General features: G+C 50.5%; 7 protein-coding genes across 7 annotated transcripts; 4 read left to right on the top strand and 3 right to left on the bottom strand.

Moving 5' to 3' along the window:
• Nucleotides 1-515: 515 nt before the first annotated feature.
• ALT_3182 (myosin regulatory light chain cdc4) lies at nucleotides 516-1,130 on the top strand (the record flags this gene model as incomplete). The annotated part of the gene is made up of 4 exons (XM_033561753.2): nucleotides 516-702; nucleotides 756-896; nucleotides 954-1,046; nucleotides 1,102-1,130. 4 exons carry the CDS (start codon nucleotides 516-518, stop codon nucleotides 1,128-1,130), a joined length of 450 nt encoding a protein of 149 aa, XP_033417644.2.
• Nucleotides 1,131-1,314: 184 nt separating this feature from the next.
• On the bottom strand, nucleotides 1,315-1,980 carry ALT_3181 (uncharacterized protein; the record flags this gene model as incomplete). Its single annotated transcript, XM_033561754.1, has 1 exon — nucleotides 1,315-1,980. The coding sequence occupies one exon, from the start codon at nucleotides 1,978-1,980 to the stop codon at nucleotides 1,315-1,317; it is 666 nt and encodes a 221-aa protein (XP_033417645.1).
• Nucleotides 1,981-3,466: 1,486 nt separating this feature from the next.
• On the top strand, nucleotides 3,467-5,511 carry ALT_3180 (uncharacterized protein; the record flags this gene model as incomplete). Its single annotated transcript, XM_089599510.1, has 7 exons — nucleotides 3,467-3,862; nucleotides 3,923-4,484; nucleotides 4,542-4,696; nucleotides 4,747-4,819; nucleotides 4,873-4,919; nucleotides 4,985-5,148; nucleotides 5,205-5,511. 7 exons carry the CDS (start codon nucleotides 3,467-3,469, stop codon nucleotides 5,509-5,511), a joined length of 1,704 nt encoding a protein of 567 aa, XP_089456253.1.
• A 1,017-nt stretch (nucleotides 5,512-6,528) lies between these two features.
• On the bottom strand, nucleotides 6,529-8,777 carry ALT_3179 (M3 family metallopeptidase; the record flags this gene model as incomplete). The annotated part of the gene is made up of 3 exons (XM_033561756.2): nucleotides 6,529-6,721; nucleotides 6,774-7,414; nucleotides 7,461-8,777. 3 exons carry the CDS (start codon nucleotides 8,775-8,777, stop codon nucleotides 6,529-6,531), a joined length of 2,151 nt encoding a protein of 716 aa, XP_033417647.2.
• Nucleotides 8,778-10,488: 1,711 nt separating this feature from the next.
• On the top strand, nucleotides 10,489-11,651 carry ALT_3178 (uncharacterized protein; the record flags this gene model as incomplete). Its single annotated transcript, XM_033561757.2, has 2 exons — nucleotides 10,489-10,529; nucleotides 10,592-11,651. The coding sequence occupies 2 exons, from the start codon at nucleotides 10,489-10,491 to the stop codon at nucleotides 11,649-11,651; spliced, it is 1,101 nt and encodes a 366-aa protein (XP_033417648.2).
• Nucleotides 11,652-12,526: 875 nt separating this feature from the next.
• On the bottom strand, nucleotides 12,527-13,959 carry ALT_3177 (stearoyl-CoA 9-desaturase sdeA; the record flags this gene model as incomplete). The annotated part of the gene is made up of 2 exons (XM_033561758.2): nucleotides 12,527-13,656; nucleotides 13,719-13,959. 2 exons carry the CDS (start codon nucleotides 13,957-13,959, stop codon nucleotides 12,527-12,529), a joined length of 1,371 nt encoding a protein of 456 aa, XP_033417649.1.
• A 4,947-nt stretch (nucleotides 13,960-18,906) lies between these two features.
• ALT_3176 (nucleobase:cation symporter-2 family protein) lies at nucleotides 18,907-20,778 on the top strand (the record flags this gene model as incomplete). Its single annotated transcript, XM_089599509.1, has 2 exons — nucleotides 18,907-19,234; nucleotides 19,286-20,778. The coding sequence occupies 2 exons, from the start codon at nucleotides 18,907-18,909 to the stop codon at nucleotides 20,776-20,778; spliced, it is 1,821 nt and encodes a 606-aa protein (XP_089456252.1).
• Nucleotides 20,779-20,815: the final 37 nt, after the last annotated feature.

Below are 20,815 nucleotides of genomic sequence, written 5' to 3'. Positions count from 1 at the left end.
CTCTCAATCGATTATCTACGCCGTCTTCATCGTGTTTGTAAGCGTCTATCATTGTTTACCATCTTAACAATATATTTGTCGCAGCCATTGACTCTACCTTTCTTTGTTGCAGCAATACCGAATCAACCCCTGAAACGAGAACATCAACCATGGTACGTCTGGAATCCTCCTCGACACCAGCACAGAACAATACGGAGGAATGTCGCATGTGGATAACCTCACGAGGAGATCGGAAGTGAGACTTGAAACTGCATGCAATTCCTCCTGTCCTGTTGCTACTTTCCTCCCTTGCGTCGCGCCGTCTTTCTGTTTGGTGTTTTCCCGTTGCGTTGCTGCCATTCTCGGATCGCCGCCTCTCCCCTCATCTTCACGGCCTGTAATCAACCAGTCAGTGGTTCTGGTTCCGTCTCTGGTTCCGAACAACTGAACTTCGCTCCGTCATTTCATTTCCACCCCAACTCCTCCCCTTCATCATCGTTTATCCGCTATTTGCTGGAGATAATTACTGCTTGAAAATGCCTCGCTCACCTGATTCTCACAACGACCAGGCCTCAACCAACTACAAGGAAGCGTTCTCGCTTTTCGACAAGCGCGGCACGGGAAAGGTATCGCTCGAGTCACTCGGTGACCTGCTGCGCGCATGCGGCCAGAACCCTACCCTCGCGGAGATTGCAGATCTGGAGAAGAGTGTCGGCGGAGACTGTGAGTTGATTCTGGTTTCTGGATCTCGGTGTAGCAAACTAACAATGCGCTAGTTGACTTCGAGTCGTTCCTGAAGGTGCTGAACCGTCCTGGTGGATTCCGGGAGCCCGGCGAGCCCGAGGAATACTGTCGGGGATTCCAGGTGTTTGATAAGGATATGACTGGGTTTATTGGGGTGGGGCAGTTGCGCTATAGTATGTTGCTCTGCTGCGCGATCAGCTGGCTGTGGGCTAGGGTGCTGACTACTGTAGTTCTCACGAATCTGGGCGAGAAGATGTCGGACGAGGAGGTCGATGAGCTGCTGAAGGCGGTTGATACCAGCTCTGGCGAGATCAACTACACCGGTATTGCCTCTTCTCCGTTACCCCGCTAATAGACAATGGCTAATTGATACCGCAGACCTCGTCCGCACGATCCTGGCCAACTGAACGATTACGATACCCCCCCTTGATGCTTCCACGATGGTTTTACGATGTGCGCTGCGCGTCCGTCCACGCAGTCGGTGACTTGTTGTCGGCTCCGCTTTAGCAATTAGTTTATATTCAGATAATATGAATTTGTACTGTATCCCCTTGTTTATGACTGTAGACGAAGATGTGCACCCGTAGGACCCTATTGAGCAATCCACTCACTCCACTCCCGATCCATCGCCTGCATCTTCTCCTCATCACCCATAATCTCCGTCTCCATCAACGCCCCAGGAAGTAAATATACAACCCGCGGCTCCTGATCCGCCCCTTCCGCCTCAACTACATCCTCCCCCTTCCCATGAGCAACAGGGAAATGCACCGCATCCAAAAAATACCCCACCACAACCCGACACCGCCCACACCGCAGGAACCGCCTCTTCTCGAACCCGTCTTCCCGACGGATCAGCGTCGCCTTGCGATCGGGGAGAGTTGTGGATAGCAGGATCGTGTAGTGCTTCTGTTTCTGTCTGCGCCTTTGCCTGTCATCCTGTCCTTCGCTTTCTGTTTGTTCAGTTCGTTTTGGTTCGGGTGAGGTAGTCGCGTCTAGCTCCTCCTCGTCGTCGTCATCTTCGTCCTCGTCAGCGTGCGGAAGAGGGAGAATCAGCGCGTTATCCTGCGCTGGGGCTTTTCGGCGCGGGAGGGTCGCGATCGTGCGCGTTGTGGCTAGGAGGAGGTGGTTGCAGAAGCGGCAGTGGTGGGTGTGGACTTTTAGGCGTTGTTGCTGTTGCTGTTGCTCTTGGTGTTGGTCGTCTTGTTGATGAGGTGCGGGGGAGCGGGATGGAGAGGCGGAGGGGTTTGTGGTTGACATTGTATTTTCTTTTGGTGGCGTGAGTGTGAGTGTTGTAGGTGGTTATCTGGGCCGAAGTTGAAGTAATGGGGAGAATTTATGTGAAGTGGTGATGTACGGAGAAGCCACTGGGGTGGGTGTCTTATCGATAAGATAGATAGCTACAGAGCTACGCAACACTTTACGCCTGGACCGAGTTACAATATAATACAGGTAGAATAGCGCCAGCTCCTCCAGATGTCGACCAATATGCCCTCAAAGGTCACCTGTGGTTGAAGCTTGGCCTGACATAAGGGGCAGATGAAGCCATTTCCAGCTACAGCCATTGTACCTCAAGCATATGACCAAACCACTGCGTCTGACTCTCGTAGAGCCTTTGATGGAATAGTACAGTCCTTTGATTAACCAACATACGGCCACAGAGCAAAACTCGGAAAGGGGCCGTTCGAGGGAATTGAAACAGACTTGACGAGGCTCGCAGACAGAAGGAGCAGAAATGACGGCCGGGTATGACCAACTGTGTTTCTGTGAGACGGATTCCAGCTCTGGTGGGCCCCGGACGTCATACGCAGCAAGCTTGATCATGACACTTGGTGCAATCTCGGTCCCAAACCCGCCAAGAGAGTCACTGGGCCAAAAAGCCATTCAATGTCCCTACTGCTTTTATACCATTTTCACTGAATACCAGGAGGGCTGGGCTTGCCAGTGGTCTTCCGGGATCTGATCCGCTCGCGATATTTTAAGATAGCCTTCTGCCTCGTCATAGCGGTACTGAGTCGGTTAAGAGGTCACTTTCGACATGAGGATACTTGTGCGAGTTGTGGCGCTGGGCCCATGGTTCGAAAAATGATGTATTTTCGGAGGCGATCGTGGTCGGCGAGCCTGCGGATGGCCATGGAGATCTGGAATAGGAGATTTATTATATCAACAGATGTTGTATCTCCGTCATGCTATCCGTTGTGGTACTGGCGTCACCTTCGTCGTCGAATTCAATATCGATATTCTTTTCTCCTCCTTCGTCAACCACCTCCCTCACTCATTGCAGGACCTGCAACATCCGGTTCAAGAGTTTGGTGGTCTCCTTTTTAGATGCGAAGCATCGCGAAGTCGATAGTCAGTGATCCCTGGCCGACTTCATGCGCGCCATTGTTTCCCGACCAGACATGGAATCACTAGCTCCTCAAGCCAGCGCTGATGGGAGACTTCGGTTATATACTGGGTGAGGGCATCCTAGTCTGTCAATGCCGTGAAGTCCTTCAGGCACTGATTTAGCACTCTGGAAATACCGTCCATTATTGAGAAGTGTAGAGGAAATGGGAATGCTGGATCTTTGTCAATAGGTGTTGAGCGATTGCATGTATATATAGGAGGCTAATTGCGAGGCCGGCGCCAACGCAAGGCTGAGGCTGACTGCGGAAAACTCTTGTTATTAAATCGTCAGGCTGCCCATCTCACATCCATATCATCCTTCCATCAACTGTCTCACCAATATTCAAGCTAGCCTGTGATGACTGGAGCGGAGGTTGCGGGCTTGGCTTTGGCCGTCTTACCTCTGGTGGTCAATCAGTTGGACAACTACGTCCGTGGGTTGGAGAGTATCAAAGGACTGCGACGATACCGACGGGAGTTGGAGGGGTATTCCAGCACGTTAAGCGCCCAGTATGCCATTTTCCTCAACACCCTTGAGATCTTCCTACAGGATGTCGTCGACGACCACGATGATCGATCAGAGCTGATCAGCAAACCGGGTGGCCCTGGGTGGAAAGATGCGCAATTCCAGAGGAGGATGTCTGAGAGGCTGGGTCGGGACTACAATGTCTTCACGGGGACTCTGACGGGCCTCTGCGGCCTTCTAGAGGGGCTTTCCAACAAACTCGACCGGTATACACCTGACTACTCGAAGGTATAAATCCACTCCGGAGAGACCGTCCTTCCCAAAGGCTAATCGAGTCTGAGTTTCAAGGCTGCGGCGATCAAGTCATTATGCAAAATAAAATTCCGCAACATACTGTCCAAAGCGATCTATGAAGATATGCTAAACAGGATCGACAAAGCGAACCAGATTCTCAAAACCCTGAGCGATCAGTCACATCAACTGGCTCAAACCAGATCAGGTCCAGCCCGGTTGGAAGGCGGCCTGAGAGGCCATCAAGAGACCCGGCGGAATGCACGAGCTTTACAGGATCGTGTGGTGCAGGACCAAGGCCTGAAATCCCCATGCAGAAACGATCACACAGTCTGTTGCCGGCGTGATACGACCATCCAGGGATCCCGCGGTATCCAATCCAACCTTAGACCGGCTAGAACTCACGAGGAAGTCGGCGGAGTGGGACAGGATGCACAGAGTTTGAAGGAACTGTTTCATCATGAACCAGTAACTCCCTACAACATCAGAGAGAGTTATCGTGCATCAGCCGGGGCAAACAGTCCTTCGGTCATGGACACTCTCACGACTAACTTTGCAGAAATGGGGACACGTTTCCTAACCCAGGAATCCCGCGGCCTAAAGAGTGATATCTTTGAAAGTCATAATCATTACTCAGCAAGCCCTCACAGGCATCACCAGCATAATCTATATCCAGTGCCTGGGTATAGTCCACCAGACTTGACTCCCATGCATAATCCTAAGGCGCATCAAAGTGCCAGTGGCCACCTGATATATCCTCCTATATCTAGAGTAGGTTCAGGCCATGCAGGAACATACAGCACATCTGAACAGAGCAGCCTTTTATTTAAGGTAAGTGAATTTGCAGTCCAGACACAAAATATACCTAAGTAATAATGCAGGCCCTACAAAATCAGAAGGCTTACGGTATCCGCGGAGAATCATATGAGGTGTATAGCCTCCCTCTTGATTTCCGTATGTATAACATACTGCTTATAGCCTATCTTGGACTATCTAATGATCTCTAGGCTACCAAGTTCAGATATCTCCTGGGGAGTTCTTTGTTGTTGGAAGGGTAAGGATACAGAGCCTTTAGATAATCTCCTCCATACTATATACACTGTCTGATAACTCATACAGGTCTTCGCAATGCTCTGGCACGACGGCAGAGGACAACAAGAAACTGTAATCTCAGACTTCATCAGCAAGAGCAATTTCACCCGAGGCAGATTTGGAGAGAAGATTTTCAGTGGTATTCGGCACATGGTGGTTGTTAAAGCAATGAGCGAAAGTGCCTGGTGTTTGTAAGTACACTATTTAAAGAGCTATCCTACCAACCAATGCTAATTATTCTGTTTAGGCCCATCACCACCTACGGTGGCCAAGGAGTGGCTAAGCCAGGCGTTGACCCAGCAAAACATGCCATTGTATATATGCGGGGATCTACGCCGACCTGCAGGGCTAATGAGCCAGAAATGATCAAGGAACCCTTAGAGGTTGAACCAGCAAGCCCTAATGAGAAGCTTGATAAGATACATCGTCTTAATTTCGGCAAGGTCTACACTGTTGAACATAATGTCAAAGTACGACCTATTGGGATGATATCCTGTGGCTCAATGGCCAAATTCAGAGGCTATGCGAGTAATGAATTTAGACTCGACATTTGATGCAGCTTTAAGATCATTTTGAGGTGTCCTACTCTCATATGATCTAAGAAAATTGATTGCTTTTGGGCTCCAGTTAGGAACTGCCTACACTTGCTAAGTCCATCTCTAAAATGATGCGGGTGTAATGTGACTGGAGAAAAGCCTGATAAGATTACATTAGAGACTAGAATATAATTACCAAAATGTTATCTATGGATCATTGTGGCCCTGATTATAAGATAAAATTAGAATTCAACTAATGATCTGATGGAAGCCAAATAAAATTTCCATGAGGCAAGTCTTATTTGAGATCCAGAGCCGCTATTCACAAGAAATACGCTGCCTTCAGATAGAGCTTAATAAGGAGAAACGCATATCTGCTAGCAGACAAAGTGTGATTATTAAGACATTGCAAAGGACAAAAACAATGCTGAACAAGTGAGGGATGGCAGCTACTAATCCAACAGAAGCTATTGAGGAGGTGGAGCAATCTAAAGCAAGGGTTTACAAGGTGGATGAAGGAATACAGTTCAAGAAGAATATCAGATTTTCAGCAGAGAATAGTTGCAACACGGCCTTGAGAAATATACTCAAGGTCGTGACCGTCGAGTTTTAATTGGAAAGCGACATTAACGAACGAGGAAATGAGTTATTAAGGGTATGAAGAACTGAAACAAAACTAGTTAAGGCCAAGAAGACATTAGAAAGCGGATTCAACAACTGCGCACTGGAAAGATAAAATTAAATACCAAGAATGACTACTTTTTTTAGCTAGAAGCAACACCGAGGTCCTTTATATAGCCATTTTGGAAGGGCAATTATATCTAGGCGAGTTGAAACATCTCCGAAATGCTATACCGCTCCTAGTAATTCACCGTCACCGAAGACTACGGAGAAGCCACTGGGGTGTCTTATCGACAAGAGAGCTAAAGGTAGCCTACGCATCACTTTATGCGGGACCGAGTAACAATGCTAATATAGGTACGAAGCGAAGCGAATCCTTGATTGTTTAGCTTCTAATCAATTGATGTAGACCGACTAAGCCAGCCCCAATTCCTTGTAAAAGGCGTCGGTCTTGGGCTCGCGGCCGAGGAAGTCGGTCAACGTCTTCATCTCGTCCTGGCTGCCGCCCTTCTCGAGGACGCCGTAGCGGTATCTGCGACCGGCGGCTGGGTTCATCGGGTCGTCCTTGAAGACGGTGTAGAACATGTCGGCCGAGTAGACTTGGGAGCTGCGGTCGATTAGATGCTTGCACGTACATCAGAGAGGAAGAAAGGAGTTACCTGAGATATCCGTAGTATCCAGCGTCATACCCTCCAATCAAGTGACCAAAGGTTGCTTCGCCGTGGCCCCATTCGTCGCCCAGTCCTAGGACCTCTGGGCCGTCCTGCAGCGCAATCTGCTTACGCAGCTGGTTGTATGTGGTGGAGATGGGCAGCTTCTGGATCTGCTCGTGGCTTTCGGCTTCGTGCACCGTCATGTCGAAGATGCCAAAGTGCAGCTGGCGGAGGTTGAACAGCGCGTCGTTGACGTGCTTGGTCCGGATCAGGTTCTCGATGACTTCGTCGGGAATGCGCTCGGGCGGCTGGGACTTGCCGTTGGCCTGTTCTTTCCATGCGGCGAGGTACTCAGGCGACAGCGTCGAGTAGTGTTTGCTCAGGGACTTGAGCTGGGACGGCGTCCAGCACCAGTTCTCCAGCATCTGACTGGGGGCTTCCACAAAGTCCCGGACAGTGCTGGTTCCGTGGAAGCGTGAATAGATCGTCTTGGAGACGAGGTCGTGGATTCCATGCCCGAGCTCATGGAACAGGGTCACCACCTCGTCATGCTTGAGGAGACTAGGTTTCTTGGCCGTAGGCTTGGTGAAGTTGCACACCAATGCAGTGGCGGGGTAGCGCCGCTTGCCGTCAGCGTCGATGAAGCCCTACAATTGTTAGCCAAGGGATATTAACTTCATGTAATTCACCTACCGGCTGAAGGTTGAAGTTGGCCGCGTGGCCGTACTTGCCAGGGCGGGGGAACAGGTCCAAGTAGAGGTAGCCCACGAACCCACTGCCCTCGCCCTCGTCATTCCAGACGCTAAAGACCTGGACATCTTCGTGCCAGACGATATCGCTTCCCTTGCCGGTGGGCGCAACCTTTTCACGATCCTCACCGGTAATCTCAACGAAGACAAGGCCAAACAGCTCTTCGAAGATCTTCAGCATGCCCTCGATGGTCGTCTGCAGGGGAAAGTATTCGGCGATCAGTTGCTGATCCAGCGAGTAATCCTTCTCGAGCATGAGGCGATCGTAGAAACGGTGGTCCCATAGATAGTAGCGGCCATCAAAGGACTCGCCGCGAGACTCGAGATCTGCCTTCTTGAGCTCCAACAAGGCCTTGATCTCCTTGTGTCCTCCCGCAGTCAGACGCGACCGCAAGTCTCCCAGGAAGTCGTCAACCGTCTTTGGGGTCTTGGCCATCTTGTCTTCAATGCGGAACGCCGCGTGATTTGGGTATCCAAGCAAACGAGCAGCCTCGTCACGCAGGATGATGGCCTCCCGGAACAGAGGCACGTTCTGGTTGCACTTGTTCTCGTTCTCGATCATCAGCCGCTTGCGCGTCTCCGCGTTCTTCGCATACTTCATGGTCGGGAACAGATCGGGATACTTGAAGGTCAGCCAGAGCTTGCCTTCATGCTCGCCCTCGCCCTTCTTCAAGCCAGATAGAACGTCTTCTGGTACGCCGTCGAGCTCCTCGGGTGTGAACCAGATTCCACCGTTCTCCTCGTTCAGGTTCTTCTGGAATTCAATGCTAATCTGGCTCAGACGCTTCTTGATCTCCTTGAAGCGATCTCGCTTCGGTCCGGCCGGAAGGCCCAGACCGTTGCGGATGTAATCCTTGTGTTCCTTCTCCAGCAATCTCCGGGACTCCGGGTCGAGGCTCTCGTTCTTCTTCAGCACAGCATCGACGAGCTTGAATACGTCTTCACGCATCACAGTCTCAATGAAGAACTCGTCCATCAACTCCTCTGCCTTGGATGACGCATCCCGTAGCTCCTGCTCCGTCGACACGGCCTGGTAGAAGCTCAAGATGTGGGATTCCAGCGCCATGGTATTCTCATCTTGGGCCAGAGGCTTCAGCACCGAATCGAAAGTCGCTGACTCAGGCTTGACGTTCGCAACGACATTGTCCTGCACTTTGCGGGAGGTCTCGATGAGGCGCTTGGCGTCGTCGACGATGGACTGAGCAGTCGCGGTAAAGAGGGGCGGGGCCTGCGGGGGCCGACGCAGATGTTCGGGAGCCATACTGGCGGTGGTGAGGGACTTGCGAAGATCGGTCAATGCGGAATTGTAAACGGTGGTAGTGGTAGGTAATCGAGAGCCACGAAGCTGGCTCAAGACCGAAGAGAGTCTGAAAGCGGGGGAGGTGAGGCGGAGAGGAGGAGCCACGGTGACAAGAAGGACGCCCGCGAGGAGGACGAGGACGTGCAGATATAAAGCGCGAGAGAAGAGTGGACTAATGGTGACGGTAGAGAGGGGCAAATCGCTAGGACAAGGCGGGGTAGACCTTTAGCTTGGAGTAACAGATTATAAATAATCAAATGGCGCAACGATAGCCACGATCTCAGTAGACGATAATCAAAGCTTTGTTTCCGATGGAGGGCTCTCTAACTCCGCCCTCCTGGCTAGCAGTTCATTACTTGATTGGGTTTAGTATTCCTATTTAGGTGTAGTATCATCATCTGTATACTCCATATAGTCTCCTCTATTTCGTAGTAGACTCTATCATGATCTAGTACTACCTTACAATATCTTCATCTACACTTTCCCAGCTGCTCAATTATTAATCGGTAAGGTATTATCATTAGCCAACCTACTCCATACTCTGCTTTACTGCTGTTGGGGGTAGACCACGGGCTGGGCTGCGATCCCCACTCGGCAAAAGACCACGATCATCAAACCATGCGGTCAAACCATAATCAGCTAATACACATATAAATAGTACTCCGTACGACCCTCTCGCGTCTGGAGAGAATATATACTCCGTAGCCTTAACTGTGCGGAGTTATCTACATACTTTCATGTGATGTGGTAGGGCCTAACGCTCCGCATATCCGATCAGTGGTCATTGTTCATGTACGGCGGCTCTATACCTCGCCTACTGTATTAAATAGTACCTTATGCTTTAGATCGGTTAGTGAAGGTCTAGAGACAGCATCAGAAGCCTTTGGCCGTGGTCACATGCAATTTGTCCGAGGCAGCGAATACTTGGCTTAAGGACTTTCAGCTCCTAATGATAACAGCGGGTTACTGCAGCATGGTGAAGGGGCGTAAGGAGGATTTAGCTCGTATGAGGCAGACACTGGCTGAGGTGCGAGGTTTAAAGAATTGACCGCTCAGGCTACTAGGCATGGCGTGAGGCACGCTAGCAGTGACATTGCTAAAGAGGCAGCAAAGTCTCGATTGCCAGTTCTATCAGGTCTCTGACTGTATGGCCGCAAAAGAGGTAAGAATCAATATATCCCAAAGTCAGGCTAGATGAATCTAAGATTGTTGCTGGCCTTTATTCCCTTTTCAAGTCCTCCTCTTCCATTATTACGCCTGTAAACCAAAGAGAAAAAGTTCTGCTTGCCCCTCTTACCTTACCTTTCCTTTGATGATGGTTGAAGTATCCTACTCACCCTTTTCGTCAAGCGAGACCAAAAGGTGTTCGGACTCCTCGCGAGGTGACAGGCACTATTCAACTGTCGGCTGATAAAACCGCACGGCAACTCCCACCCATCGATCGCGGAAAGGATGCCTGGCTTTTCCTTGCAGCATGCTTCGTCAGGGAAGCTCTTGTCTGGGGCTTCGCCTTCACCTGTGGAGTCTTTCAAGCTTACTACAGCAAGAGACCGGAGTTCAAGAACTCCGGCAACCTCGCCGTAATCGGGACCTGTGCTATGGAAGGATCTGACGGCATCATGCGGCGTAATCTCAGTAAAGCTAACTAATTCCTCCTTGTCTCAAGGGAATCATGTATCTGGATCTTCCGATCGTTTTCGCCGCTTATAGACGGTGGCCGAAGTATCAGCGCCTCGGGTGCGGCGCTGGCGTCCTGATGATGTGTCTTGCTTTAGCCCTGAGTTCCCTCTCGACCAACGTGACCAGCCTTATCATCAGCCAGGGAATCTCTTCTATGCCCTAGGCGGCAGCGTGGCGTACTTGCCATGCATCCTCCTGATGGAAGATTGGTTCGAGAAACGCAAAGGGCTCGCCTTTGGCGTTATGTGGGCTGGCACCGGGCTTGGTGGCGTTGTCCTCCCAATCGTGATGGAGCAATTGCTGAACCGATATGGCTTCCCCATCGCCCTGCGAGCGTTTGCCATCGCCCTCTTCATCCTCACAGCGCCACTGGTGTGCTTCGTGAAGCCCCGCGTGCCAGTCTCCCAGCGTCCCAAGGCGCCAGTCCCCAACCTGCGCTTCCTCATCACATCCACCTTCGCCCTCTTCGAGATCTGCAATATCATCGAGGCCCTCGGGTTCTTCCTGCCGTCGATTTACCTCCCCACCTACGCGGGAGTAATCGGCGCATCGACCAGCCTGCAAGCACTAACGGTCATCCTCTTCTACGTCGCACCGGTAGTCGGCTGCGTGGTAATGGGCGCCATCATCGACAAATGGGACGTGACGACCTGCATCCTAGTCTCCACCATCGGGTCAACCATCGGCGTCTTCCTCATCTGGGGGTTCTCCATGTCGCTGGCCCCGCTCTTCGTCTTTTCCATCGTCTACGGCCTCTTCGCAGGCTCGTACACGAGCACCTGGCCGGTGATCATGCGCGACGTCGTCCGCAAGAAGAGCTCCGCGGAGTCCAGCATGGTCTTCGCCTGCCAGGCTGCCGGCCGGGGCATCGGGAATCTTGTTTCCGGGCCGCTGAGCGAGGCCCTCATCAAGGACATGCCATGGAAGAGCCAAGCAGGCTGTGGCTATGGGAGCGGGTATGGCAGTCTGATCGTCTTCACGGGCATCACGGGGGTTATTGGGGGAGGGAGCTATGTGGCTCGCTGTTTCCTGGATATGATCGGTACTGTTATACTAACACGACACACCGCATCATCTTCTGATTTCTTCACCCTAGAAAAAAAAGCCAATCCCGGCATCTTGCATACCTACTTAATAATTGAGAATAGCAGATAAGATCCTCAAGCAGAGTCAGACGACTTAATATTCGTAGAGAAAAACAATGCACATACACCATCTTGTCTTGCGTCGTAACCAATTAGCTAAATTCTACGGAGTAAATAGATCACAGAGATTTGGTACTAAGTAACTCACTACCACCAGTCAGATAATCTATCTATAGACATTAACCAGTCAACTGTGCAAATCCCATATCGTTATAACTAAGGTATAGAAAAATCACAGGCATGTAAGGAATCAGACGGCATTGCATTGCCATTGGGGTGCTGTTGTAGGTAATTAGTGTGCTGCTTAGCTCGGCTGCAGCAGAACTAACCAAGATGAGATAGCGCAACTCCTCGTTTCAGTGTTTCGCAGATCTTCGTCACTTAACCTTCTGACCCCGGAATTGCTCCTTTGTTTATCTTGAATCTCCTACCGACTCCAATTCGTACTATGGTTTCTATCATTGACCCCTGCTGGCCATTGTCACTTTGATCAACTCTGAAGCCGTCATGGTAGGTTACTCTACAGCTCTGCACCCATCTGGTTTACCTTCTACTCAATTTTAATGGAACGAAACATATTGGTATCATGTCTTTTAAAATTCGTTTCAAACAGGTCTGCGTATCTCGCATTTTTAGAATGTCTTCAGACGAACAGTTGATCGTTCGACGGATCAACTTCATGAATGTGCCGAAGCATGTGATGAGCAACCCAACTCCAGCAACTCCAAACGCACCGGAAGAAAATTTTTCAGAACGCCCACAATGTGCTAGACTTTGAACATCAACGATGTGAGATGAGAGAACAGGGTGAAGCATACGCTCGAAACAAAGCGGCGGTCATAAAATAAATACAAGAGGAAAAGGAGATATAACGTAAAGAAATGCTCATGCCGCGTCAGCGGTGGGAATGGGCTCGGGGATCTTGGTGACCTGCTGACCAGCGCGGATAATGCGCTGACCCGACTCGTCGCGGACATATTCGCTGCTCTCCTTCTGAGCACGCTTCCAGATCTCTACTTCACAGCCACCGCGGATAACGCCGACACGCATGGTGGACAGGAGGTTGTGGGCGGCATTCGAGTGGTAGTAGACGCCACCGTTGAACATGGCAGTAGCATCCTTGCCAATACCGGAGTTGATCATAGCCTTGCCACCAGGGTGGTCCTTGATGAAATCAGTCACATCGTGGACAACACCGGCAATAGCAACCAGTCCGCGGCCGTTCTTGGCCTGCTCAACATAGTCATCCCACTCCATAACGGGAAGCTGGTCGAGAGGAACACCCCAATCCAACTTGGCACGCTTCTGGTCGATCTTCTTCTGGAGCTGCTGAATACGACCCTTCTCGATTTCGTTGGCACGGAACTGCTTCAGATCATAGGCCAGACCAAGCTGCTTCCAGATCCAGATGGTCCACTTGGTGGGATCATACTGGTGCCACTCAATGGCGTTGCGGTAGTCCGAGGGGAATTCGTGGTGGAAGTTGTGGTAACCCTCGCCAAGAGTGACCAGAGCAGTGATAACGTGATCTCTGGGGGAGTTGCGGTCGTCGAACGGCTGATCGCCGAGCCAGTGGGCCAGAGAGTTGACGCAGAAAGTGGCTTGCTGAACGAAGAAGATACGCAGGATACCGGCATAGATGAAGCCGCCAAACCAGTCACCCCAGCCGAGACCGGCCACAAGCATGGGCACGACGAGCCCCATCACCAGGACGACCTTCAGGTAGTTGCGGTGTTGCCACACGACGACGGGGTCTTCGTTCAAATCGGTGATGTCCGTACGGCCGATACGCTTGGGGTTCTGCTTCATAACCATCCAGCCGAGGTGCGAGTAAAGGAGACCCTTGCGAACTGAGTAGGGATCCTTGTCGGTGTCGGTATAACGGTGGTGAGCGCGGTGGTCACGAGCCCACCAGCGGATGGAGCCTTCGACTGCACCACCACCAACGGCTGCGAGCCAGATACGCAGAGGCAGACGAGCGGAGTAGGAGCAGTGAGCCCAAAGACGATGGTATCCTGCACGTCATGCATTAGTATTTCTAAGGATTCCCCAGGATATGAGTCTTGTGGCAACTAACCTGCTGTGATACCGAGACCGGTGAAGAAGTAGTAGACAACGGCCCAGACGGCGGTCTTGAGCTGCAGAGGCACCCAGAAAGCCTGGATGCACCCGTACAAGGGGATACCGATGATGAGGACGACGTTCAGCCAGTTGACATGCTTGTACCAGTTCTGACGAGTGATGGCCGTGTCGGCGATATGGACCTTCTTGGGGTCACCAGCCCGCGGGCGAGAAGCGTCTGCAGGCTTCGCAGACATGTTGCCGACCTTTTGCTTTTCTCTTCAAATCCTCTAATTTCAGGTCGGAGGTATATCCGCAAGGAAAGGATGTCCGCACTTAGTGGTTGCCAAACCGAGGGGGGAAGGCAGGTTGATGGGGGAGAAGCACGCTCTTAAAAAGACGACGCGGGAACGAAAGAATTAAAAAGCGAAAGGAGACAGAAGAAGGTGGGGAAGGAAGAAGCGTGAAGGCGAAAAATAGTAATGAGCCGACGGAAAAGACAGGGCAAGGAGAACTTGACCGTTCAACTGCATTCACCCCAGGATCCACAAGCCGATGATGGTTGGGGCAACGAACGGATTGAATTCGGACAATGCAGGGCCGAGAGATGTTGCTATGATGAAAGCAGACGGGATGGGGATGGACGGAGAAAGATAACAGGTGGACTGACAATGATCAGATGCCTATGATCATGAGGTTCCGAGGTCAAACGGAGGCCAGTCTCAATCACCAAGCTGCAAGTTCCATCAATTTGATGCCCTCCAACTGTCAAATCTGCAGCCAACCATACAGAAGCTGGGTATAGAACGATTACCGCTATCAGGGCCATAAACTACCTTAGGTTGTTGGGCGGGCGATCTGATGGCGAATTGACGGCTAGAATCTTCCACTTTCGGACTAGGGGCCATCAAATCCGCCAATCAGAGCAGATTCGCCTTCTGTTGAATCCCCAACACTTTTTCTAAGGTACGAGGTACCGTACCTACCGCCCTTGCAGGTGGACTTGCAGCCTTGCAGGTACTTCCATTATTACTAACGAGTGTGGCTGAAGATCCCTTTTTGGCCACTCGCTGTCTGTGGCGGTTGCTTATTCTGGTCAAATAGAAGAATTTACTGAGTCGATTTTCCGACCTAACGGCGCAATTCTCCGCGATACGTTTGAATGATGAATGGTCAGGACTTCAGGCTGCACATATTTAATTTTTCCAAGGCTAGGAAAGTACCTTGTCCAAGAGTGAAAAATCATCGGCAGTTCACATGATTGCTGGCAGTGTTGGGAAGGAATTTAGAGTTGTCGCATGGCACATTGCCAAGTTCTTATGCCTCAGGCATCAAGCAGCTTCCATGTACCTCACTTCATGAGATCATAACTACGCACTCATGATCATTTTATCATGCCTGCTATATTATTTATAGACTTTCCAAATGATGACTGCGCCAATGGCACTGCAGTGTTTTATCTGAGCCCTGACTCATATTTAAGTTGCCGAATGTGATGAGCTTACATTTGTCCACTCCATGGGTTGACCGAGGTACCAACAGCCAAACAAAGAAGTAGTTGCGAAGTCTGACATCAAGAGGATGGCTGCGTTTGAACTTCTTTGCGCAGATTCGCCTTATCTCTATGGTACCCGGACATGGTCTTCTACAGTGCATCAGAGTGGATGAGGACTCTAGCCTGGAACAGGTCGGCAAGATGCAGCTGCGACTCATATCATCACTTCTACGTTCTTGTCCTCGAATCAGCTGTGGTTGCAGGGTACGTGGCAAGTCTGTGCGTAATGAGCACGTATAGAAGGCATCCAACACTTAAAGCCTAGACCCACCGATTTGCTTCTTCGCTTTCCCTATATCGCAAGGTTGGCGAAGAGGATCGGATTCTGTATGGCTAGGCATGCGAACTTCCAGATTCAAATGCTTCACGCAAAGAGACTTCATACTGCTCCTTATCCTCCACTCTGTCTTTCATAAACTGAAAGGCGTTGAACGCCCAGTAAGGCATAGTGATTTGCCAGAAAGCTGGATCGTCGTGTTTCAAAGAGTGTCTCGATGTTTCTAGCATGTAAGGCAATAACAATCGCTACAGTACCAGGCTAAATCGATTTTGCGAGGACTCTGGCTCAATAATACTTTGTGTTGGGGGGTAGGCCCTGTAACTGATCATCTTTCTGGATATTACGGTAGTTAGTATCTGATTTTTGTTGCGAGGGAGATACACAAACCAACAGCTCTCCAAAACTCTTGACAAGCTTGACTTCATGCTCGCAGTATGCTTTCTCACGAATGCCCATATCTTTGAATGTTGTTGCAACATCGAAATCAATCCATACAAGTTTAGTGCCGGATACAACGAGCATATTCTTGGGATAGACGTCATGGTGATGGATAAGTGCTCCGTGGATCTCTCTGATCCCATCAACCGCGGAGCGAAACAGATCGTCGGAATAACTCAGGCAATTCAGCCGTTCGGCTTCCGGGAAGTACTCGAGTACAATCGCCCTCGGTAGAAATTTATCGTCCTTGAAATGATTTAGCTGTTGGTGGAAATGGGATGGATCCAGGCGATCGATGCAGCCGTGAAAGAACGGAACAAAGCCACGCTCACACACGCCGAATTTAAGAAGGTTACGATATGCATTTAGCTCGCAGCGGAAACGATTCAGGTCTCGGCCTCTTTCGCTATACCCTGGATCACCATTATCATGGAACTGATATGTCAGCGTCGTCCTGGAATGGCAAAAAGCTTGACTGACCAGCTTCATCACGCGTGTCTTCCCACATATTTGTACTTCGAATACCGTCGAAGCTTCCGAGCGGCTGATCTCCTGTTGAATAACAATATCAAGGGGATCTAAATCAAGCGAGCAATCGCCCTGCAGATCCATGGCCGTTGCGTGACCTACATGGAGTCGGGGGTTGTGGTCAAAATGAGTTCTGATCGAGCAGAGGTCGCACCCAATAACACGCCTCCCTAGATCACATATAAAGTGTTAAAGAGTTCTGTGATATGCCGACTCAAACGCTTCAACCGCCCTGCATTCCCGAACCTCAACAATGGTATGGGCCCGCCCTTACTTCGATGGCTCTGGGTTTCCATGGTACTAAGATAATTTGAAATGGAAAGTCAATCACTTTTGCATTATCTCTCTGTTGCTCTCCCGACTATATAGTCAATTAGCCGCTCTAGGTGTGGGGCTTGGAGTTGATAATGTTTCTTGTCTCTGGGGTCCTCCAGCACTAATCAGATTTCAGAGGATTATAATCGGGTACTAAGGCCTCTGCAGTGTAACCGCCGCAAGATACACAGAAGGGAAGAAAGGCTTCTAAATAAGTACTAGTTTAAAGGCAGTCTTACTTAGCAGGCTAGCATTAAACCTTCTAGTCTGCCCAGAATGGTTCTAGGCCTCTGTATCTAGGATATCTGTAACATTTTTTGAGCTATAAAATATCACAGGTATAATACAACAGTTTATTTTTCACTGTTCCCTTTCCACACTGGCTCATCACATGATCAGGGTTTTAAAAGAAGTCTGTATATATAGAACATGGAATCCAGTTACGGGTGTCTCTGTAGCCCAAACCCATAAAGTCGTGGAATAGGAACAGACGGACAGCTTTCTTGGAGCCATGCGTAGGCCCCAGCGTCACAACGAACCTTCTCATCCGCATTACCTGGGCGGTAGTTCTCCCCAATTTGTTAAGGCAAGGGAAACCAGATCATCATCCGTCTCCGTGCATCTTGTCCATGGCAAACAAACATCGATTTGAATACAAACATTGAAGCTTCCGTCTATCCAGTCTTCCACATCAATAACATGACAGATGTCTGCAGAAGTAGGCGGAGATGGTGGGCAGCGATTGTCGCAATCAGTCCGCGATTCCGGTACAAGTGGTTAAAAAGTCGAATCCTTTAATTCCAGTAGCCCAGCTGGTGGAGGATATTGGCATCTTCTTCCTTTGCAGCTTCGTATGTGATCTAGCCTCGAAGCAAGCGAAGAGGTTTTAGTGTGGCAGGTGAACCATGATCCTGAGACATCCCTTCAGATCCGGCCCGGCCCTTTTTGGACCAAATAAATGGAGACCGTACCGAATCAGCCAACGACTTGGTTGACTTTCGATCTTGTCCATCAAAATAAGGTGTGACAGATGCCATGTCGGAGAAATAATCTTCCTTTCGAGTTGTCACTCGTCGGGGTTCTTCCTGGGGCTCACTATGGATAGGTTGAGTTAAGTATGGAGTATGGAGTACTCCGTAGATACCCTTCCCAATATATATCCAACCACCGGAGTACTAATTTCAAATCTCGCTGCAAGCTCAATCTATTAGTAACTACAATCATGACCATAGGCCAGCTACTATTGTTGAGCGATCCTCGGGCCCATCCATCTATGCATCTATGAATCGCTCAATTGATGGATCCTGTCTGCAAATCTGACAATTCTCTATCTAGAGGTATGCCGAACCAGACAAAGATCCGCCTCTCAGGGTCATTCACGATTCAATCACAACTTTGAGGGATATTCAGGGAAAGGCATCAAGAGCTGTAATTCAGATGTCGTTCGGCATATAGCTATCAGAGCCCTTGCAAGTTCGGCGGCCCCCGCCTTGCTGATAAGATGGGTGGATTTTACACAAACAGCACCTGTCAGCTAGAGTGTTTCTTATCAACCTCCACACGAGTCAAGCGTGGCAGTTCCACATCGCACAAGACTAACCGTGGTTTAGTGGTCAGTCCGCCAGTGAAAACCCCCTTCTATTCCCGAGAGTGGACATCGTCGCTAGCCATCCATCGGCTAAAAGAGTGCTTGGAATCCTCTTCCACGCGACGCGAGAGATAACCAATCGTCAGATTATTCGATTGATTCACGCACCCTGATTCTATCATCTTTGATAGAGCCGTATCGCTGTCATGCTTTTAGCATCCTCACCTAATCTCGCGATTTTCGCAAAATGCTCATCTTATATAGGGCGCACTGGTTCCGTTCAAATTGCGGGACCAGAATCCCCAGACTCGTTCCTGATCCGCTCCATTTTGTTCGGCCAAGATTGAGTCATTGGCCGATTTCGGGACATTTTTCTTCCCCGCACATTCTGTGTGCCACAGCAGCAGAACAAAGCTTAGAACCAGCAATTATCTTGCACTTCACCTTTCACAGTCATTGTGAATAACACTAGACTTGAAACCCGTCCACACAAACCCACCATGGACGGACCCGATCGAATCGGTCCTGATCACAGTCCCAGGCGGACTTTCCGCGATAAAGCTCGACGGATCGTGAAGACATGGACTACCAAGTTAGTCGTCTACGAGCACTCGTATCTCTTGTCGTCTATGTATGCTAATCTATGCATGATTAACAACAGAGAAGGATTGGTTGGAGACTACAACTACGCCTACCTCTTCACACCGAGAATCCCCTTTACCAAGAACATCAGAAGGACGGCCCCTTTCTTTGGACTGCACGACAGGTTACCTGTGCTACTTGCCTTCATTCTGGGTCTTCAACATGCTCTCGCCATGTTGGCTGGAGGTAAGCTCGGAGACGTCATCCATCCGACTGCCACTGATTAATGGTTACAAGTCATATCTCCTCCCATCATCTTGGGCGGTTCTAGCGGCGCCAACTTCGGAGACGCCGAATACCAGTACCTTGTTTCCACGTCATTGATCGCCTCCGGCCTGCTATCCGCTATTCAGATGGCCCGCTTACGGATCTGGAAGACCCGATACTTCATTGGTACTGGCTTGATATCGGTCGTCGGCACCTCCTTCTCCACAATCACCGTCGCATCAGGAACCTTCTCTCAGATGTATGCGTCTGGATACTGCCCCACGGATGCCAACGGCAACAAGCTGCCGTGCCCTAGAGGTTACGGGGCTATCCTGGGCACAGCTTGTTTGTGCTCTCTGCTTACGATCGGCCTGTCCTTCATGAGCCCAAGGATCCTAAAACGCATTTTCCCGCCTATGGTGACTGGTCCTACGGTTCTGTTGATCGGAGCAAGTCTCATCGAAAGTGGCATGAAGGACTGGGCTGGCGGCTCTGGCTGTGGATCAGACCCATCCGCTCGTGCCTTGTGTCCCAGTGCTGGTGCACCACATGCTCTCCCCTGGGGAAGTGCTGAGTTCATTGGTCTCGGATTCCTGGTTTTTGTGACGATCATCCTTTGCGAGCGGTTCGGCTCCCCTATTATGAAATCATGCGCCGTCGTGGTCGGACTTCTGGTCGGGTGTATCGTGGCAGCTGCCTGCGGCTACTTCGACAGATCGGGCATCGACTCCGCGCCCGTTGTCTCATTCATCTGGGTGAAAACGTTCCCTTTGACTATATACGCGCCTCTGATCCTTCCGTTCCTCGCACTCTACATCGTTATCATGATGGAGTCGATCGGTGATATCACTGCGACATGCGACGTCTCCCAGCTCGAAGTCGAAGGTGCGGAATTTGATTCGCGCGTCCAGGGTGGTGTCCTAGGCAATGGATTGACCTGTCTGCTGGCTGGACTCTTCACCATCACGCCCATGTCGGTCTTTGCTCAGAACAACGGTGTCATTGCTCTGACAAAATGCGCCAACCGCAAGGCCGGCTACTGCTGCTGCTTCTTCCTCGTCGTCATGGGCGTGTTCGCCAAGTTTGCCGCCGCCATCGTAGCCATCCCCAAGCCTGTCCTCGGTGGCATGACCACGTTTTTGTTCTCTTCCGTCGCCATCTCCGGCATCCGTATCATCTCCACGATCCCGTTCACCCGCCGCAACCGGTTCATCCTAACGGCCTCTTTTGCCGTTGGTATGGCCGCTACGCTGGTCCCTGACTGGTTCTCGTATTTCTTCACCTATAATGGTGATAACCACGCCCTGCAGGGTCTGCTAAACGCTGTGGAGCTCGTTATGGAAAACGGATTTGCAATCACCGCTGTTATCGGGTTGGTCCTCAACCTCGTCCTTCCGGAAGATCCGGAAGACGAGGCGGCCGTCGTGGAGGCTACGACAAGCGATGCGCCGTCGGAGGAGCTGAAAGATGCGGATCCTTCTTCTTTGAAAGCAGGGCAGCCACCTGGCTCTTTGGCTGTATGATTAATCATACTATGGTACACTGCATGGCTGAGAGGCA

The sequence above is a fragment of the Aspergillus lentulus genome (assembly GCF_001445615.1).
Source record: "Aspergillus lentulus DNA, contig: Alt05, strain: IFM 54703, whole genome shotgun sequence".
NCBI classification, from domain to species: Eukaryota; Fungi; Ascomycota; class Eurotiomycetes; order Eurotiales; family Aspergillaceae; genus Aspergillus; species Aspergillus lentulus.
The sequence above is the reverse complement of the archived record's forward strand: the minus strand, read 5'-3'. Positions and strand labels throughout refer to the sequence as shown.